The sequence below is a fragment of the Siphateles boraxobius genome, unplaced genomic scaffold (assembly GCF_051911475.1).
Source record: "Siphateles boraxobius isolate OS27281-9 unplaced genomic scaffold, OSU_SipBor_1 22, whole genome shotgun sequence".
Lineage (NCBI taxonomy): Eukaryota > Metazoa > Chordata > Actinopteri > Cypriniformes > Leuciscidae > Siphateles > Siphateles boraxobius.
This window is the reverse complement of record NW_027508833.1, coordinates 22,396,432-22,416,662: the sequence shown is the minus strand read 5'-3', so window position 1 is coordinate 22,416,662 and position 20,231 is coordinate 22,396,432. Positions and strand designations below refer to the sequence as shown.

Genomic DNA, 20,231 nt, shown 5'->3' with positions numbered 1-20,231 from the left:
TTATCTAAAGCAACATAGAGTACACTTAATCAAAGAAAATCTTACTCAAGGGCTCATTTGAACAACAGGTGGATGAAAGAAAGCTGACTGTGTTGTTGCTTCTCATCGGCTGCATCTCGGCCAAAAAGCTGCGCTTGAACACACCAAAAGGACTAAAGGCGACAGTCAACTAGCACGTGCGTTCTGCACCTTCGTATAAGTAAATACTTGTCTATATCAGCAGGTATCAATTGTCTATTTTTGTAATTCAAAAAGGGAAACCAAAATTAGGACTACAGATAAACAAACTGTAAACAAAGCAGCGCTTGCTTACCATTTTGAATATCAGTCACGCTGATCACATTCTTCCTTCCAGTCGGCTCATGTTATTATGAACATATTCGTGCATTCGAAAGCTCAAGTGCCAGACGGCATTGGACTAGAGACTTGGTGTGCCCTGGTCTTTACAGCGATATTGGTGATACTTGGACTATTAGTGACTCCAACAGACCAGTAACCTGGTAGTGCTGTAGAACTTCACAGGAAATTGCCCTAGTATCCTTTCTGTTCTACATGACAGACAACATCAGCTCACATGAAGTGTACTGTATGTCCTACCTATCAATGTCACCACTGGCCAGTCATAATACTTAAGTGCTGCTATTTTAAAATGGTCAAGCCAACACAGAAGACAAGGGATGGACTGACTCAACTCATCTTATACTTTCAAAAAGGGCTGACACTAGTTTGATTCAGAGCAAAAAGGAATAATTTGGCAGGTTCTCCATAGCTCTCCCTAGGGTTGCGTATGAGTTCACGGAACACACCGAGGGCCAGAAATAAACTGTTTGCTCATGCGTGGGTGAGATGTAACTGTTCGACACCCAAACCAGAAACAAGCACCCTTTCTTTTCCAAGCAGCTCATTGACGTTCTCCGAAAGGCAGAAGAGGAAAAAAACAAACAAAAAACAGACCGGACTGGAGAAGGGTCTGGACACTGGTCACTAGGGGAGGTGCGTCTCGAGGTCGGTGGATGAAGGCAGTGAAGCACACAAACCTCATGATCATAGAGTAACATTTACAATTTTAACTGACTTCTCAATGTAGCCTAATTATTTTCCTTCCCAAATGTTATACTCGTAATGTGTTCAGTTCCACTTTTAAGAAAATAATCAAAATCATATGTAAAAATAAGCTGTAGAAAGCTCACAAACAAATGTAAAAATATATTTATATATATTAGTCATGTTAAAAAAGACAGCATTTCGTTTTTCATTTTTTAAAATCTTTTTAAAAACATGTGAAGGTATAATTAGCAGTCCTAAATTAACTATTATACTTTCAAAACTATATGGCATAAATAAAGTATATATTTCGACGCACAGCAATAAAAACAGCTAAATTTTAAACATTGCAAATAAGTCTACATTTTCTGTTGTGTGCATGTTTCCAAATATTTGTTAAATAAAATTTAGCTTCTTTCCTTAAAGGGGTCATGACATGAGAAATCAAATTTGCCTAGATCTTTTGACATATAAGAGGTCTTTGTACAATTAAATCATCCTGCAAGTTTCAGAGCTTAAAACTTTCTCCAGATTATAAACAAAGCATTTATTTAATCAATCTCCAAAAATGGCTCGCTTGGATGTAGGGGGACTTGTGACGTCATTCGGGCAAATGTATTTGCAAATGCCTGCCTCCAGAGCAAGACATCAACAAATAGTTTTACATCATCACACCATAGGCCCCGCCCACTGCCGTTCACTCACTTAACGGCTAACACTGGTCTACGCCGCATACTAGCCTCGCGTCAAAAGCAAATAGAACCCATTATAAATGCTGACGCCGTCTACAGTATACAGAGGCCTGTTCACTTCAGTCTGCAGAAAAGGGTAGACTGTAGAGGAAATAGAAGTGTAAAGGAACATTCGTATTGACGCGTCCTGTTAAAACAGCTCTTTTGCGTCTCTGTACAGACTTGCAGGAACAAGTGGACAGTTTATTTTTAATGGTCTTTCCATCCTTTGGAGGATTATAGACCTTATGTAGACCCACCTCTTTTCAGAGCTGCACTCGTTTTGTTCTGTCTTCCGGTTTGTATTCCCACAGCATGAAGGTAAGATCTTACGATTAATGAATGAACCGCTCATTTTAAAATCCTTCCTGTCTACTGACACGTGTGACGTTGGCAAAAGTGCCGACCCAGTGTTTACAAAACTAACGTACAAATACTAAATCAAACGCCCTTTACAAAAGAAGGTAAAACAACGATGGCGGACGATTTTGATGTTGAAGGAGAAAAAGAAATATCGTTTTTTACCCTATCCTACCTTCCGCCAACGTCACGCGTGTTCATTCCAACGTGAATGCATAATGCGTGAAGTCTTGGACGCGCATCGCAAGTGCTAGTGCAAGACGAGCATTTGTGGTTAAAAATTATATACATTTTTATTATTTTAAGAAAATGGCCGATCGTTTGGGTTGATAAGCCCCTTATTCCTCGGTTGGGATTGTGTAGAGCCCTTAGAAGCTGCATTGAAAACCCAATTTGAACCCTCAACCCGTTGGTCCCCACTGAAGTCCACTATTTGGAGAATAATACTGGAATGTTTTCCATAAAAACCTTAATTTCTTTTCGACTGAAGGAAGACAGAAAGACATGAACATCTTGGATGACGTGGGGGTGAGTAAATTATCAGGAATTTTTTAATTCCGGAGGGAACTAATCCTTTAAGACTGGCCATTAGGCTACATTACACATTACATTCAAAATTAGATTCCCTGTACTTCAAACTGTAAAGCATAGTGCCAACAACAGCAAGGTCATGGGTACGATTCCCGTTGAATGCATTAACTGATAAACAAAAATCTACAGATTCAATGCAATGTAAAGTTGCTTTGAATAAAGGTGTCTGTGAAATGCATAATTGTCAAATTAACCATGTTATGCTATGATTATGAGTACTTGCCAAAGTCTATATCCATATGGCCCTAACCATCATTGGTTAATCAATCATTCACAGACAAATCCCAAAAGCAAAATCAAAAGACCAATAGATAAACTGATTTATGGGACATTGAAAACCCTTGAATCCTAAAGCCGTAACATTTCAGCTCTAACTGTAGATTTGCTACATACCATAGTTCAACAGTGTGAATGGGGACAACGATCAAACAAATGACTATTTAGAAATATCAGTATGTCAACACAAATACTCTCCCGTCACATTACCCGTCACAATGGGGAATGTCAGTTCAGTCCGGCTGGTTTGGTTTTAGATGAAGTATATACTGTATGAGTGTTTGACATTTCCGAAGGTACATTGCAGCATCTCACAGAGAGGCCACCATGTTGGAAAAACAACTCACTTGTCACACACACACCCACACACACCCACTCACACCCACACACAGGTATGAAGTCAGTCATTCATAACAACAGTGCTCCTCCTGTCCGGGCTCTACTCTGACTCTGGGTTGTGAGGTGGAGGGGTGGAAAATGGGCCAAGGGTTAAACACCAGCTCAGACAGGAATAATATTCCGACAAACACGTACCCTCTCTTGTTTACGCACATAGATTTACACACGCTCTCTGTTTTATCTGACGTCCACACTGGATGGAACGGTCTAAAAATTCAAACAACAACAAAACCTAGGCCTGGGCTGTGTAGCTTTGTGTGTTTTGGCTTCACTTCTTTCATAGACACTTAATCGCACATATGTCAACTTAAACCACTGTACTGATGGTGTTTAAGACAAATATAACTATGAAGGTATCATCACCAAGTAAATGTAAACTCTACTGCTCAAAAACAGCCTTTTTGGCATTTAAAGTGTAAGATATGAAACTGAATACACCATATGCAATTTTACCTATGACTAACACACAAAACACACATGCATTTTGTTAATCTGTACAATGCTGACATGAGAGGCAAATAAGTTGCATCATTTGGGTCAGGGGAACAAGGCAGCTCCTTCACAGAAGGAAATAAGTAGGTCATTGTGGATTCCTCTCATTGGCACAGTTCTTTCCAAATAGTTGCATCTTTCCTCTCAACTTCCAGCTGCGAGTTAACTCAGAATACACCATTCTAATGAACAGGGATGTCTTAAAGTGGTCATTTACAGGTTTGTAAAAACAGAAAGAAAATTGGACTTTGATTTGAGGATAGATGAGAATACTCATTCTAAAATAAAATTCAACATGACATGTCTAACCAAAATTACAATTTATATGTTATAGTAATATAATTATATGTAAGATGTATAATAGAAGTATATTAAAATTAAATTCATGTATAACTTTGATGAAAGGTTTTGATCTGCTTCAAATGTTGACTACTGTGTGTGTATATATATATATATATATTATATAAACAACAAACTTTTGTGAATATTATATGCGATAATTCGCGATTTTTGACAGCACTAATATATTGTTAACAGATTATTGATTAATGATCTAATTATATACAGTATGTAATACACACACACATACCTATATACATCACACATATATACATAACATATACGGCCAAATTTACTATAATTATTTTATATGCACTCTATATTATATAGAAATCGTATATATATATTATACAATGCTGCATAGATAATAAATGAATGTAAAGAATGTATTAATGTTTATTAATCAATTTTATCAATGTCACATTTCTAATTTGCCATCTTAAATACACTAAATTTTCCGCACACTTTATTTAAAAAAAACACCTTAACCAGGTAGATTCAAAACCACACCCAAGTCAGAAAATTCAAAAACTCTGTCAAATATCAATGTAAGATTGGTTAAAATTTTGCTGATCTAAACCAGTCAAAACGTAACCTTCATACAGGAAAACAGACAACTAAAACGTCTGAAGTGAGATTGTTAATGAGAGCCCAGGCTAAACCAGACGTCTGCTTGAATGAAAGAAAATACGCTGATTAACCAAAGAATCCCTGCCGTCTGGTGAGTAATAGGAAGCTGACATGAGCTTTGGGCTGACATAGGCAGGACTGTGTAATACTGCCCTTAGGTGAATCACACAGGTAGGCATGCACAGACAGTCACATTTGGAGTGCATTCATTCAAAAGGTCACCACCACATACAGTACAAGCATGCAAATCCACCATCTGCAATAACAAACCAGAAACTCATCATCAACGTATGATTCCAACAGCATACACTAGAAATACACCATCCAGAAGGGTTTCAGATGGGCTGCACCCCGTCAGCTGGTTTTAATGTCAGTGGACACACCAGGGTAAGGACCGCTTTAAAAACTTCATGAGTTCTTCTTTGATGTCTTCATCTTGAAGTTTTAGAATAACAATGACAGAGCTGCACTAAAATCCCTCATATAAAATACAACACGCACCACTGCAAGGAGGCTCTTTATGAGTCTCAGCCCACTATAAACTCTGATGGGAATCCCATGTTTGAGTTTTAGAGCATGAATGTGTGCAAGAAAGAAATATACAATAGTTCTTTCTTACGGTACATTTGTCTTTACGCATGAAATACCCTCAGGTCATGCCTTCAGCTCAGCATGTTGGTCTTGTGCATAAATTAATGTGCTCGTCATTTGGCAATTTTCCATGGTCACATGCACAATTCCTCAGATTTAGCCTAACACTATGGATACATAATCACAAATTATGCTTTTTAAATACAGATTGGAGTCAAAGCAAATCTCTATTACACAAATCTGGAAGTTGTACCAATGTCTAATGGGTAGTTTAAAGACACCAAGAAACCTCTACATAAACCAAAAGACCTGGGTGCACCTGTTCTGAACAGGTACAGCTCAACAGCACGCACTCGCATACGGTTAGCAGTACTGTGAAGAAAAGGTGGTAGCTTCTGTACTGACCTGGATTATTGGCCTCCCTTTCCAGAACATGCAGCTCAGTGCACTCAGCCAAGGAATGCTCCAGACAGAGCTGAAGGAAGCGTGCTTGGGTCCGACTGACCCGCTTGAGGAGAGACAGTAACGCCACTGTCTGTTCGCATTCGTTCCAACCCTTAAACCAGCCGGCGAGGACTCCCACCTGGTCACGAAACATCATGATCTGGTGGGCAGGCTCACAGTACCAAGAATTGGAAATCGGGTTCGTCGAGAGGGGGAGAGAGAGATGGCCACGACCCAATGATGTTGCTTTGCAGGTTAATGGAGACTCACCACAAAAAAAAAACACACTTGCTTTTGCCCTCACTTGAGGTTTGACAGAGAATAGCCCTTTGAGATTTTATTTGCTAGTGGGTACCAACATATTGCATCTTTGTTCTTGGGTTTTGGGAGTTAGGATTGGTGGTAGGAAATCCCTGTTTGAAGCTTTTGATGTGGTATTCGTCAGAGCTCTCCTGCCCTCTGGCCACTTCGGGCTTACAAAACTTTCCTCAGCTTTCCTCCAGCATACAGTGACTGTCCAGCTTTAGTTTTGATGGCATTTTCCACTGAGAACATCTCCTTTCTGTAAAAGTAAAGAGTAGAGTAGAGATTTTACAGTCCATATTTCAGAAGAAAAACATACACAAAAAGGCAAGCCCTGGTAAAAAAGTAATCGAAGTTGCTTAATGAACCAAGCTGGTCTTTTAGCTGCTCAGCCAGTTCCAAAAACAGCATGACTACCTTATACTGGTTTGGCCAGCTGATAGTCTACTTGCTATTAGTCTACCAAGTAGACAGTGTAGTCCATATATTTTGAATCTCATTGCTGGTTTCCATACCCTTTGGAATCTGTTGGTTGATTCTTTCAGACTGACAATGGCACGTACATAAAATTTTTTCCAAGAAACACAAACAGGGTAACCATTTATAACAAGTTGGCAAATATCAATGGTTTCAGTCAATGAAACAACTCTACTTTTCTTTCCAGAGACAAAAACAAACCTGTTTCATCCATTGGTGTTTCATTCGTAAATGAATCAGTGTTTGAGTCGTTTAAGAGAATGAATAATGTGTTCATTTCAATGCACAGACTTCTAGTTTTCGCTCAGAAGCTGACTATAGTACAAGAAATTAGTATTAGTTAATTAACTAAATGAAAAAAATAAAAGAAGAACAATAACAACGACGAGGTATCTCGTTCACGAACGAAAGGAATAAACTAGCACATTTCATTCAGAAACAAATTAACTCAATAGTGCATCTCGCATGTATTGTATGTATGATCTTTCGCAAATTAAGAATATTTCATAAATGTCGTACTACTTCGGCCTATTGACCTGTGGCTAAGCCACGCCCCCTCCACTCACTCGGACAAACAGTTAACATTCGGTGACAGGCGCTATATTAATATATATTAAAAGATAACGTTCAAATATGTTGTTGACTTATCTTAGAACAGATGTAGACATACTTGATTAATTTATCCACGTTTAGTTTGTGTTGTGGTCTACCATATCTTAATCCAGACACTTATCTCGGTTGAGATGTGGGTTTGGGAAAGGGTAAAAAATACACGCCGTCGCCCAGCCTCTCTGGATACCTAGTGTCAGAGTTGCATGTACTCCATGCACACCGTTTGACCATTTTAAACTTAAAATGACAAGAAAAAATATAAAAAACGAATGAAAACCGACTAACTGCAATGCATTTCAATGGATGAGGAAGCAGAGAATGTCCTCTGTGTATGGAGAGCGCACAGTGATTGGCTCATCGCGTTTGGGGGCGTGGCTTAGCCATAGGTCAATTCTATGGGGACAAATGTCTAGATATTAAAAACATTTTCTCTGTGGATTAATTCACACAGATCAATTGTTCACCACAAAACTATCTATGTGCGTTAACAAAGTAAATATAGCATATTACATTTTTACTAGCCTAAATGCAGACTTAATTTTTTTTATTAAATGCAGACTATGTTTTGGACTAAGCGACTGTGCGTTTAATGAATAATTTGACGATTCAATGACTCAATCACACAAAAATAGACTCGCTGATCGCCACCTACTGGCATAACAATGGATCCTGCAAACAGAGAACAAATCCTTTTTAGAGATTCTAAAGATTCGAGTCTGAGATGAGATGAATCAAAAATGAAGTATTTCTGAGGGGCTAGTTGACACATTAGCGGACGCGAGCGAGTTCATAAGAATGCGTAATTGTTATTTAGTGAGCATCTATTAAAAGCAGGCGCTGACGTTACACACAGATGAACTGTAAAAGGGAACTCCTCAAGAATAATGCTGCCTCAATATCTTTTCTGAGTCCTGTATGTAACCTATATTACACACTTACCTCCAAAAGCATTAGATGTGGACATGTAAAAATAAACACAGGCTTTCGGTTTCTATTCGCGTCCATGCGGTATACTCAGGCGATCGTCTAGTTTAGCTAATATCCGAACTGAATGGCAGACTGTCCAGAACATTCCCAAAAAAATGTTGGTCGACTGTCCCTACTGTAAGTCTACAGCCCTCATTTCCACAACTCTTAACATCTGAAGCAATTCCCCATTCTTAAGTCAGCAGTGTGGTTGGTTACCCTGCCTGGCTAAAACCATTTATTAGGTATAATTAATGAACAATCCAAAACTTTTAATAAAACAGGCGTTGCGATTTCCATTTTTCATACTCAAAGAGTTCCCACAGAAAGCTATGTAGCAAACAAGCTGGGACGAGAGACGTTGCAACCCAAGTTTATACTGTAAAAGGCTTGATATACTCTAGTAAAAACCCTCAGAAGTGACTTACCTAAAGGCGCAGTTGCATTGGTGCTGGTCGCAGGACAGGACTGGACGGGACGGGTAGCGGTGCCCCTTCACTCTGGTTCAGTGTGTTTGTCCATCTTGACGAGGGTTTTCTCCCCGCAGTCAGTCGCTCTTGTTTAAGCAGCAGAGGAGAGTCTCGGCATCGCTTCCCACATGCTAATAATTAACACGGAGCATTACGTCAGGGGCTTGGCAGCACAAGGAAGCACAAAAATAGAGAATGGAGTTAGGGAGCAGATCGTATTGCTTGTCCAACAGGAGACGACTGACCGGGAATCAGGGATTTATTTAAAAGAATATATATTATTTTTTTAGGGAGAAAAGAGTCCGAGAGGTGTCCGCATCAAACTGGACGATGTTACAGCAGGAGTGGAAGTTTTGTTTGAACTGTTTAGAGGGGAGGGGTAGCTAGATAAAAAGTTCTATTCGTCGAAGTCTGAGGACGTTTGTTTTAGAATGGAATTTTGTAAATTTGACCTACTGTGACGCGGTGAATGTGGGTTACAAAGTGTCGAAAAAGGAAACTTGGACACATTTGATTCCGCCCTTGAATTCTTCAACTACAGCGAGGCTCATTGCAGTAGCGAATTCCGTCCATGAGAATGCGCTTGATGTACCACAGTTTGAAATCAGATAGATAGATAGATTGGAAACTTTAGAAAAATTTAGTTAATGTATGCTAAATCAAATAATAAATAAATAAATAATATTCTAAGAAAAGAGATATATCTGCTAAATTAAATTAATAGTATAATGTATAATTAATAGATATTACAAGAAAAGAAATATAGCTGCTTAAATACATAAATACATCTAAAACATGTTGCTGCATTACACTTGAAAATTTCTTGATTTTTAACAGTTAGATAAAAAGAGGAGAACATCACAAGAAACATTGAGGGAAACTGTATTTAAGCACACTTACATTTCACCATCAGAAAATATCTGATTCTGGACAGTTGACAGACTGTAACACCGCCTAATACTGAACTTAATATTTGGCGACATCATGTGGAGAACTGCATATCGTGCAATTTTCATCCAAAGGAAGGCGTTCCTAGTTCAGTCTAACGATATTAGAAGAGCTGATTTTACAGTTCAACTAGACAGATTTACTGAGACAATTATATGAGAATAAAATAATGCATATTTTGCGACACAATGCTTTGTGAATGTGCGTTAGCTCCAATCATTCATGTCGTGTCGCAGCAGTAGTCGTTGGGTCACGTACTTCACGTAACGGCTGATTCAATCGGAAGTGAACGTGTCTTTACGTGTTATTTACTTGAACTACGCATTACACAAACACCGTAGCGAGTGAGCAGCATTGTGAAGAAGACCCGTTTATGCCGAATTCGTTTTGTGACAATGAAATCTTTCATTCTGTTGGCGGTTTTACTCACTAGCGTTCACGTGACGACAGCTGGATCCGCTGCTCACAGGTGCTTCTGTCAGGTGAGACGCTGTTTTGGAAATAGATTTTTTAAATAAGTATAAAATATGTGTCACTAACCTAAAATTACAATAGTAATGGTTTATTTGATCTGAAACTACAGTACCATATAGATATGGTAGGCTAATCACTAAAATAGGCTATACCGTGTTATGTTCCCACATAGGCTACTATTATAGATTTTATTAATATTTTGTATTATTTTATATTTTTCGTCTTGATTTTAATTTTAGTCAAAGTATTAGTAATTGTGTTGTGTGTTTTCTTTTTGTTATTTCAGTTTTATTTATTTTTTTGTTTATGAGACCGAATGAGACATGTTGGCATTGGCAACTAGCTGAAATAAAATTATTTAAATATTGTACTTTATTTCAGTTAGTTTATTTTGTTTTAAGTAAAGAATATTTTTTATGGTTTTAGTCGTAGTGAACTATAATAATCCTGTTTTGAAATTGTGATTTAGTGGCCTAAAAGTAATTTCTATAATTTGTTTTTGTAGTTATGATCAGCTCAGATATTTCATCAACTATTAATTGCTCTTTGTGTGTGATTAAATGATATTATTTTGAAATTTCCATATCCAGTTATCCACAAATAACTTGGATGCAAAAGGTGTGTTGATATATAAAGTACTATAGTATTACAATTTGCAACCATCACAGTACTTTTATTTGTAAAGCGTGTTCTGAGACTGATTGTTAATGTCGTTTTGTGAATAAACCTGATTAACCAATTAATGTCGGAATGTGTCACTTTTGATTGATTAACTGGTTGCATTTTGGTTGTAGGTCACTGGGGATCTTGATGATTGTGCTTGTGATGTTGAGACCATCGACAGTTTCAACAACAAAGAAATCTTTCCCAAACTACAGAAACTACTATCTTCTGATTATTTCCGGTTTTACCAGGTGATTTTATTGTTGACAATACAGTGAAAATATCTATTCATTGTTCATCTCTAATATTCAATAAGTCTGCTCCTCAGGTCAATCTGAACAACCCCTGTCCGTTCTGGACAGACCAAAGCCAGTGTGGACTCAAATACTGTGCTGTGAAACCATGCACACCGGTGAGCTTTGCAAAGTTCATTCAGATGATTTTGTCTTGAGGGATTTTGTGAAATGAAAAGACTCCTTGTGTCTTTCTGAGCAGGGTGAAGTACCAGAGGGCCTTAAATCCAGCAGTTATAAGGTATTAGAAAGTCATGTATATCATGCATATTGGTGTTGTTGGACGTTAATAATTTTTCCCCGTAGTATTCAGAAGAAGCTAGTCAGGATATAGAGAAATGTGAGAAGGTAGAGAAACTTGGAGCTGTCAACAGTTCTCTAAGGTTTGTTTAAAAAGTGTTGCATCTTCTGAGCGTCAAGAATACCCAAGATTTCTTAACTTTTTGTCCTTGTTTGTGTGAGTTCTCACTCAGTGTTTCTCTGTGTAGTGATGAGACACTTCAGGCTCTTCAAGAGTGGAAGAAACACGATGATGAATCAGATCGTTTCTGCATGTTGGATGGTAGTTTTTTTAGTTTGATCAAATAATCTGTTTTTTATTTGAGGTGCCTGATAATTGGCAAGCTCACATTGGCTACAAGACCAGTATGCTTTACAGCTTTAGTCATCCTCCACAGGCTGCATCATTGATTTCTTTTTTCTTTTCTCAGATGAGGACTCACCTGAATCAAAGTATGTCGATCTCCTGCTTAACCCTGAGCGTTTCACTGGCTATAAAGGACCAGAGGCCTGGCGGATCTGGAACAGCATATATGAGGAGAACTGCTTCAAGTAAATAATCACCGTCACATTTATTCTGATCAGTGTGCAAATTATTCAGTTGATCTTTTATCAGGAGGTCAACTTTATAAAGGAATTACTAAAGGAAGTTTTTCTCACGATTTCAAATAGACCTTTGAAAAAACCTTAAACTCAAAGTATAATCCGGCCGTCTGCGTTCCACGGCGGCCCACGCACGTCTGTGACACGTAATTTTCGTCACCAGGAGGGTTCACGCACACTGTCCGCATGTAGGTCCATTTTTTTTGTCTATGCAGACAGTGCGCCTACAACAGTGTGAGTGCTTGAAAGTCCACTAGATAGAGCGCTCGCACCGAGCGCATCGTTCTGCACTCATGGCCAAAGGAGAATACTTTTATAGGCTAAACTGTGCACGAGACGGAGCGGGACGTGGAAAATGAAGTATCGGGCCTTAAGAATAGTTAGCCAACTATCTTAGCCGTCTAACTTCATGGTCTTTTGATATTATCTTGTGTATGTCAATAATAGTATAATAAACAACCACAACTTCTTTTCGTGAGTGTTTTGTGCACTCTGACTTAAACACTCAGACCTTTTCCGATTATTTGTAAAATAGATTATTGACATATCGTACATAACATTTAAAATTCTGAACCTTTAACATTTGTGATTACTGAAATGTTTGAAAATGCTGTTTGAAATTAATTACACTACCTTTCAGAAGTTTGGGGTCAGTAAGATTTTTTTTTAAAAGAAAATTAATATTATTCAGCAAGAATGTGTTATATTGATCAGAAGTTAAATGTTACAAAATATTTTTTTTTTTAAATAAATGCTGCTTTAACTTTCTATTAAGCAAAGAAAAATCCTGAACACTTATCAGAGTTTCCACAAAAATATTAAGCAGCACAACTGTTTCAACATTGATAATAATAATAATAAATATTTCTCGAGCATCAAATCAGCATTTTAGAATCATTTCTGAAGGATCATGTGACACTGAAGACTGAAGTAATGATACTGAAAATTCAGCTTTGTCATTACATGAATAAAACATAATAAAATAGAAAACAGTTATTTTAAATTGTAATCATATTTCACATTATTACTGGTTTTACTGTATCAAATAAATGCAACCTTGGTGAACATAAGACTTTTTTTTTAAAACATCAACAACAAACATTTTTTCCCAAACCCAGACTTTTGTATGATAGTGGACACTTAATGTAATAAAAATAATACACTTTTAAGATTCCCTTTCAAAAGGTTCTTGCCTTAATTAGTTGGTTCATATCGCAAAACCCACCCATAATGTTCACCCTAAATCTGACTTTAATAATTTTATTGACTACTTTTGAGTACTGTTGTAAACTCAAAAGCGAAGACCAGGAGACTTGGTTGAATCTTCAGCAGGATTCTTTATCGAGAACATGAGCTGTTTGTAGCTGCAGTCATCAAGTCTCACTAAGGCAGTGTACATTGTAGTTTATATAGATTTTTGGGGGCAGGGGAGACAAAGCAAATGGGTGACGACCCCCCCCCCCCCCCCCCCCCCCCCCCAAAGAATGGGACAGGGACAGCCATTAAACCCAAAAGGTGAGACTCTCGGTAAACTGGCTCATTTGACTTACAACAAAGAGAAAAGGACTGGCAGAAACGTCTAGCTGGAAACTTTGCTTAACATAATAATGTTTGCTTAGCACAATACAATGTACTTCACTTTCATTTTTCATTTGATGTTATGTCAAGACGTAGGATCAGCAGATCTTAACAGATTCTTAAATTTGTAAGCCCACAGTGAGTGCTCATAATGTTGTAACAATTGCCATTCTTTTTTGTTACTTTTTCAGACCGTATTCAGTTAGGCGACCGCTGAATCCTTTGGTGTCTTACAGTGGTGAGCATTTATTGCTAATGCATTGTTTTGTGTTTTCAAGTCTAAATTGTGTCAGTTTTAAAGCACATAGATTTTTCAGTACACACAGTAGATCAAATAGTGATTCTCATGACCTATAATCCTCTCTCTCTCCCTCTTTCTGTCCACTTTAGGAGAAGATGGTAAGGTCATGTTCTTCAGACACATTTAACCCAATTTGATCTAGATAATGACAAGTCTATTTCTTATTAAAGGTCAGGGGTTCTATCGCTGGCTGGAGGGTAAGTGGCTCTTAAAGGAAAAGTTCAGCCAAAAATGAAAATTCTATTACTCACCCTCAAGTTGTTTCAAACCTGTAACACAAAAGAAGATATTTTGAAGAATGTCGGTAACCAAACAGTTGAATTTTCATTTTTGGGTGAACTATCCCTTTAAAAGTGCTCTATCTTATATGTACTATTGTATATATTTTTTATTGACACGTTCCTTATATATTCCTCTTGTTGTTTCCCCAGGCTTGTGTGTGGAGAAACGAGCTTTTTTTAGGCTGATCTCAGGACTGCATTGCAGTATAAACATACACCTGAGTGCTAGGTACCTCCTCAATGGTAAATACTACTTTTTTTTGTTTCTTTATAATTATTCAAATTTCCTGGCACTGTTTAAACTTGTCTGATTTGATTGGTCAGAAAACTGGTTCGAAATGAAGTGGGGTCACAATGTGTCCGAGTTCCAGCTGAGGTTTGACGAGGAGCTGACAGAAGGGGAGGGGCCAAAGAGGCTACGCAACCTCTACTTCCTGTACCTCATTGAGCTGCGTGCTCTGGCCAAAGTTCTACCGTATTTTGAACGTTCCACCTTCCATTTGTACACCGGCCAGCCGACGCAAGACAACGAGAACAAGAAACTGCTTTTAGAGCTCCTCCACGTGGCTAAGTAAGAGTATTGCAATGTTTGCATCAAAAATGTAACCAACCCATTTAGAGTGGTTAAAATATTAGGTTATTTTTATTTAGGTAATATGTTTAAAGAATTTTATTTAACTAAAGGCTAGAATAAACTATGCGATTTTTGCCCAGATCTACCCTGATTTGCAGAAGAAGAGTAGGCAATAGTTGCCAAAAGTCAGAGCAAGCCTGCATACTTTAGGCAGTCAGTTGACCTGAAATTGCGTAGTGTATGATGGTCACTTAATAGTTTTTTTTTTGTTTTTTTTAGCTTCAGACTATGATTCCATTCAATAGGATGATACAAACATGTTTAAAAATGTGAGCCAACGGACCCTTTGTTTTCACATTCTCAGAAGCGGAAGTCGTCATAGTTGGGTAAACTTCTATAGCTGTGAATGGGAGACGACAGGAAATATCATTTTTGTATTTCCATTTGCTCCAATAGCAAAAGAAAAAATTGAATATAGAGTTCCATGTCTTTCCAAAAGAGGGAAAAAATTTCAAGAGATTGATAACCGCAGTCAGAAGAGAGAATGACGTGAAATTTGCCGTCACTCCATCAGCTGTTGTATTAGAAACGCCCTTTGTTTTTTGTCATTTACTGAAAAGGTAATTTAACGAAGTATACCATTATAAATGTCTATTCAATTATTTTTAAAATGAAAATATGAATAACTTTACTAGGTTTGCAATGTTAACTGGAAACGCGTCATCAGTACATTTAACAGTACATTATTATAGTGAGTACAATACATATATACTGTAATAATGTAACTTACAGTAATTTTAGATTTATAATATTCATTTTTCAGTGTATAAATTGGGTGTTTATAAAAGATAGATGCCTACGCTTTAAGACGGGATCCCTCACACAAGGATGATGATATTTGGGGGTCCATGGGAAACTTCTGGCGTAGTGTATTTCAGCTGTAATATAGCATTCTTTATTTGCAGATCCTTTCCATTGCATTTTGATGAGACTGCTCTGTTTGCTGGAAATAAGAAGGAAGCCATGAAACTCAAGGCCAGTGGCTCTTTTCCAAGTTTGCTATAACAACGTTACATTTATAGGGAAATAATAAATAAATAGTTTTTACCCTGACTATAGGAAGACTTCAAGCTCACCTTTAAGAACATCTCGCGTATCATGGATTGTGTCGAATGCTTTAAATGCAGACTTTGGGGCAAATTGCAGGTAAGCCAACAAAGATCATGGTGGGTAATCAGATTATGTTATTTGTGTTGATATGTGAAATTCAATAAATGTCTCTCATAGACCCAGGGCCTGGGAACCGCACTGAAAATCCTGTTCTCAGAAAGGCAAATCGAGGCCATGCCCAACACAAGCAACACCAATCCATCATTTCAGCTCAGCCGGCAGGAAATTGTGTCTTTGTTCAATGCTTTTGGAAGGCAAGTCATTCAAAAGAAATGTCTATATCTATTTATGTCCAAATATCTTTAGTTGATATGGGTCTTAATTTTGTTTTGTTTTTTCAGGATCTCAACAAGTGTTAGAGAGTTGAAGAACTTCCGGTCGCTGTTGTCAAAGCTCAAACAGTGACAAAGTCCATTCTTTGGCAACAGAATTTGATGTCTATAATCACATGAAATGACAGAATTATATCCTTTTGGGTTGATAAATTACCATTTTCAGAATGATGTTTTATACCAGCTGTTGATAAATAGTGTTTAACAGCTCTGCACTGTTTTAACCCATAAGAACTGAGCACTTTAGTCACAAAACTGTAATGTTAGTAATTTTGCACTATTAAATGTTTTTGTATTACAAGTGACAATGCTCAATAGAAATACATAAATATACTTTAAATGGTTTACACGAGGGACATATTTTGCATTATATGAAGTCAAGGTGGCATTTCTTTATAGGTGTAAAAAAAGGGGTGGAGGGGGGGGGGGGGTGCGTGTGTTACCATTTTGAAAAAAAAACCTTTTAAAGATGTGGTTATAATTGTTGTGTAGTCATTTTTCAATATATGCCTTAGCACCTAGATTTTGTGAGCATATTGACTACATTTAAAAAAGATTGTTTTATTTTGGACATTGTTCTTTTCTCATTTTGAGTTAAGCAAGCACATGTGCTTTCCTTTTATTTTGTGATGAATGTTAATCTGTCTGGGGAGGTTTATATGCGTCTTTTTTATACATTTACATTGATTAATTTGACACTTCAGTGCATTCAATGTGTACGCTTGATCAATATATGTTCGTTGGGAATCAAACCCTTGATATGGTTATTTTCATGATCTTCCAGATGAGCTGCAAGATGTAATGCAACTGACAAAGGTTTGAAATTACATGCTATAACTGCTGAATATGCAAGGTGCTGAATCAAACATTGAATACACAACTGGCGATCTTAAAGGTGGACCCAAGATTCATAGGCTCCTAATTTGAGCTGTTCCGTGAGACTCGGTGAGAGCTTACCACTACAAATTCAATTGTGGCCTGCAGTTCAGCCAAGAAACGAAAACACAATTATGTTAGACATTTATCGAGAGAAATGAATGCTAGCATTTTGAATGGAAAACACTGAGTAAGAAAGAAAGAAACACTTTAGACCTGGAGTTGTAAAACATGTATGCATATATACACTCCTGGGCAGAAAAAAAGAAAGAAAACAGCTGAACACAGTTTTTAATTGCCTTAACTACCTATTATTGGTCAGGGAATTAGCAAAATGTTAGCAAATTCACTATTTGAAAAAGGCATTGCTGCCTCAGAATAACATCAGACAGAATTAAGTTTTTGGCAGAATATGAGAAATTGACCAGTGTTTTGAGATTAAAATGATTAAAACCATAAAAGGCCATTTTTGGCCCGGTCCTTTTTTCATCTCGCTCTTTCTTTTCTGTTTTTTTTTTTGGTTGCCCAGGATTGTGCAATAGACAAAACATTAATTCTTTGTAATCTTCTGTATACCAAATGACCCAGACTTCACACCAAACCTGCTTTTAAAACAGTGCAATAAAACTTTATTTTTTTATGGTAGTGCTTGTGTACATCTTTAATGAACAATGAACATGGGTAAACAAGTTACATTCATTGGCCTCAAACAAAAAATAAAAGGCTTTACTTGCTCTTTTGCTAGATTCAAGAGTCGATAAGACCGATTTCACAGTAACATTTTACAGACCAGTCTCACATTTATAAATTAATAAAAAATAAAAACAAACCTACAACTCATACACGTCCCCATCCTTTCTGTGTTTGTCAGGAAAGGAACCCAGTCAGCATTCAATTTAACGCACAACCTTTCCATCAATTAACACTCATATTCGCTAATATGTGAAAAGCTTCGATACACATCAGCTGGCAGAAAGCAAGGAAGCAGGCCAACTTAAAATGTCCAAATCAATGAAAATCATCCACTTGTTTAGTACAGCATACACAAAATCCTGCAAGACGCAATTTAAAATAACACATTAAAAATAAATCCAATAGAGCAGGTGTGAATGGCGTTTCAACCACACAGCTGTCCTTTTATCATATTTACACCACATCTGATGATTGCTTCAGCCAAATTATTGTTGATATCTTATACACCGCTCATAACATACGGAGCAGCAAATTAGGGGATAAAAAAAAATAAGCTTCATTTTTTTTTTGCTAAAACACAAAACTATTACATTTCAGGGAAATGGAAAGAGCCGCTTCATTTAAGCTGGATATGGGGCACTGATTGCTGGCCAATCACACTCCTGAAATACAATTATACAGGAATGATGATATAAAGCTTATGAAACATGTTCAATACAAACGTTAAATTTGTGCAACAAGTTTTCGTCAAGGAAAACAATACGACGGCACCATTTCTGGCTTCCCTGGAGAATGATATACTAGCTTTTGACTACTGATATACGTGGGTAAATTCACCCACAAGCCCTCAGAGTGTCCTTCAGAAGCCAAGTACCAAAAATTAGAGGATTTAAGTAGAGTTAGTCACACTTGGTACATTTGAATACACAAGCTCAGTCGTCGTTCCAGGGATTGTGGGAATCTGGTGTCTTGTCGTCTTTGGGAAGCATGGAAATCTACTACCATCGAGGCTCAGGGGTCAAGCCTGGATTTAAGCATGAGCTTTTTGGCAACAGAATAAAAACATTAAAGGAAATCAGGAAAGAGACACGTGGATTTTGTGAATGACAGTGCACGTTTGGCCCTAGTACTAACGGACCCAGAATCCTCTTTCACTTGCATGTCTCGGATGGACTAGGGGGTCATGCTGTTTCTCGAAGATGAAGAAATATAAAAAGTATACCAAAAATTTGACAATCCTCACCACCATCACATTCTGGCCTACACCTATTCCAACTGATCCAAATATGAAATGTAGGCCCACAGTAAGTGCAAAAAGTACATCCCAACTCACAGAGGGGAGTCCATGTGCTGAAGTCTCCTAAGAGTTAATTGCGACAACATTCTGAACCCAAGGAAAGGTGATGGGATGAATGGTTTTCCGAAATGAGAACATTGAAGAAAGAGGAAAATCTGGTCCATTTGGTCCAAATAAAGGTCCCCATCCCCCCAATCACCTTTGAATTGTCCCTTTAAATTTTCTGCCACATGGATGTGAGCAGATAAATCAACTGAGAGGGAAGACAACCATAAAACACTGCTCAGTGATGTCCTGGCTGAGCCAAACCTCACACTAGATCGATCCCACATCAGTTCTGAGGGGTGGTGTAGTGTGTCTGAGAGGTTGAGTAGTAGTTTTGAGGGGTGGAATAGTAATTGTGGTGTTGGTTGGTCTGATTGTTGCCATAGGCAAAGAGAAGAGGTGCGGTTGATGTTTGGGTGCCGTTCAGCAGGTGAGGGATTGGCGTAAGGCTGCCATTCCTCTGGATAGAGCCGTACCAACTTGGGCCCGTCTGTGGCGTGGACGACAGGATACTGCTGGAAAACAGAACCTTTAGACGTAAGGCCCGTTCACACTAAGGATGATAACTATAACAATAGAGATATCATTCTAAATATAAAATAATAGCAAAGTCCACACACCACAACTATATTGAAGACATCACAGAGAAACAATATTGTTAAAATCACTTGCAGAACGATTTTTTTACAGCTTATGAACGATAAAATCATTGACAACCAATCAGAATCCACCCTTTTTTAAAGAGCTCAAACTGCAGCGCGCGCTCAGAATAAACTGAACAATATCGTCTGCTGGTGTGGACGCTAATATAGTTATCGTTATAGTTATCAATATTGGAGTCAATGGGCAGTTAGATGCTAGGTGGTGCTATTACACATCTTCTGAAAGAGTAAAGAATCTCCTGATCAAAATATGTGCGAGAAGATGCAGAAACAAGTGATTCATATGTAATCATATGCATATGTAAAATAACATGATCATCAACATTAAAAAACAAATCAAAGCTGCCTAATGTTATTGAATGAAATGTCGAATCAGGACGAGCTATAACTGTGCAAGCTTTGGAGGTGTTGATAAGACTCGATTTACTCCATTCTAT

At 37.7% G+C, this 20,231-nt stretch overlaps 3 protein-coding genes across 4 annotated transcripts in view; 1 reads left to right on the top strand and 2 right to left on the bottom strand.

Moving 5' to 3' along the window:
• samd4a (sterile alpha motif domain containing 4A) overlaps window positions 1-9,274 on the bottom strand; it is a 52,597-nt gene extending 43,323 nt beyond the window's left edge. Inside the window, exons 1-2 of the mRNA XM_077239110.1 lie at window positions 8,684-9,274; window positions 5,859-6,459 (exon numbers count right to left, since the gene is read on the bottom strand). Coding sequence (XP_077095225.1) covers window positions 5,859-6,054 — 196 coding nt within the window. The 5' untranslated portion in view covers window positions 6,055-6,459; window positions 8,684-9,274. The remainder of the gene's footprint in view (window positions 1-5,858; window positions 6,460-8,683) is intronic.
• Window positions 9,275-9,723: 449 nt separating this feature from the next.
• On the top strand, window positions 9,724-17,734 carry ero1a (endoplasmic reticulum oxidoreductase 1 alpha). Its single transcript, XM_077239108.1, has 16 exons — window positions 9,724-10,155; window positions 10,942-11,061; window positions 11,139-11,222; window positions 11,306-11,344; window positions 11,410-11,486; window positions 11,592-11,665; window positions 11,814-11,934; window positions 13,755-13,801; window positions 13,954-13,962; window positions 14,035-14,061; window positions 14,296-14,388; window positions 14,470-14,716; window positions 15,685-15,754; window positions 15,839-15,925; window positions 16,007-16,143; window positions 16,231-17,734. Exons 1-16 carry the CDS (start codon window positions 10,069-10,071, stop codon window positions 16,292-16,294), a joined length of 1,383 nt encoding a protein of 460 aa, XP_077095223.1. The 5' UTR covers window positions 9,724-10,068; the 3' UTR covers window positions 16,295-17,734.
• gpr137c (G protein-coupled receptor 137c) overlaps window positions 17,701-20,231 on the bottom strand; it is a 25,352-nt gene continuing 22,821 nt past the window's right edge. The window contains exon 7 of one of the 2 annotated variants that reach the window (XM_077239106.1): window positions 17,701-19,647. In XM_077239106.1, coding sequence (XP_077095221.1) covers window positions 19,419-19,647 — 229 coding nt within the window. In that variant the 3' untranslated portion in view covers window positions 17,701-19,418. The remainder of the gene's footprint in view (window positions 19,648-20,231) is intronic. The other variant, XM_077239107.1, reaches the window with a different exon arrangement.

Bases quoted from the DNA above. Each gene is read 5' to 3' on its own strand.
- ero1a (XM_077239108.1), top strand. From the start codon at position 10,069: ATGAAATCTTTCATTCTGTTGGCGGTTTTACTCACTAGCGTTCACGTG. The intron at 11,935-13,754 runs GTAAATAATCAC...TTACTTTTTCAG, and splicing joins TATGAGGAGAACTGCTTCAA to ACCGTATTCAGTTAGGCGAC. The intron at 15,755-15,838 runs GCCAGTGGCTCT...CCCTGACTATAG, and splicing joins AGGAAGCCATGAAACTCAAG to GAAGACTTCAAGCTCACCTT.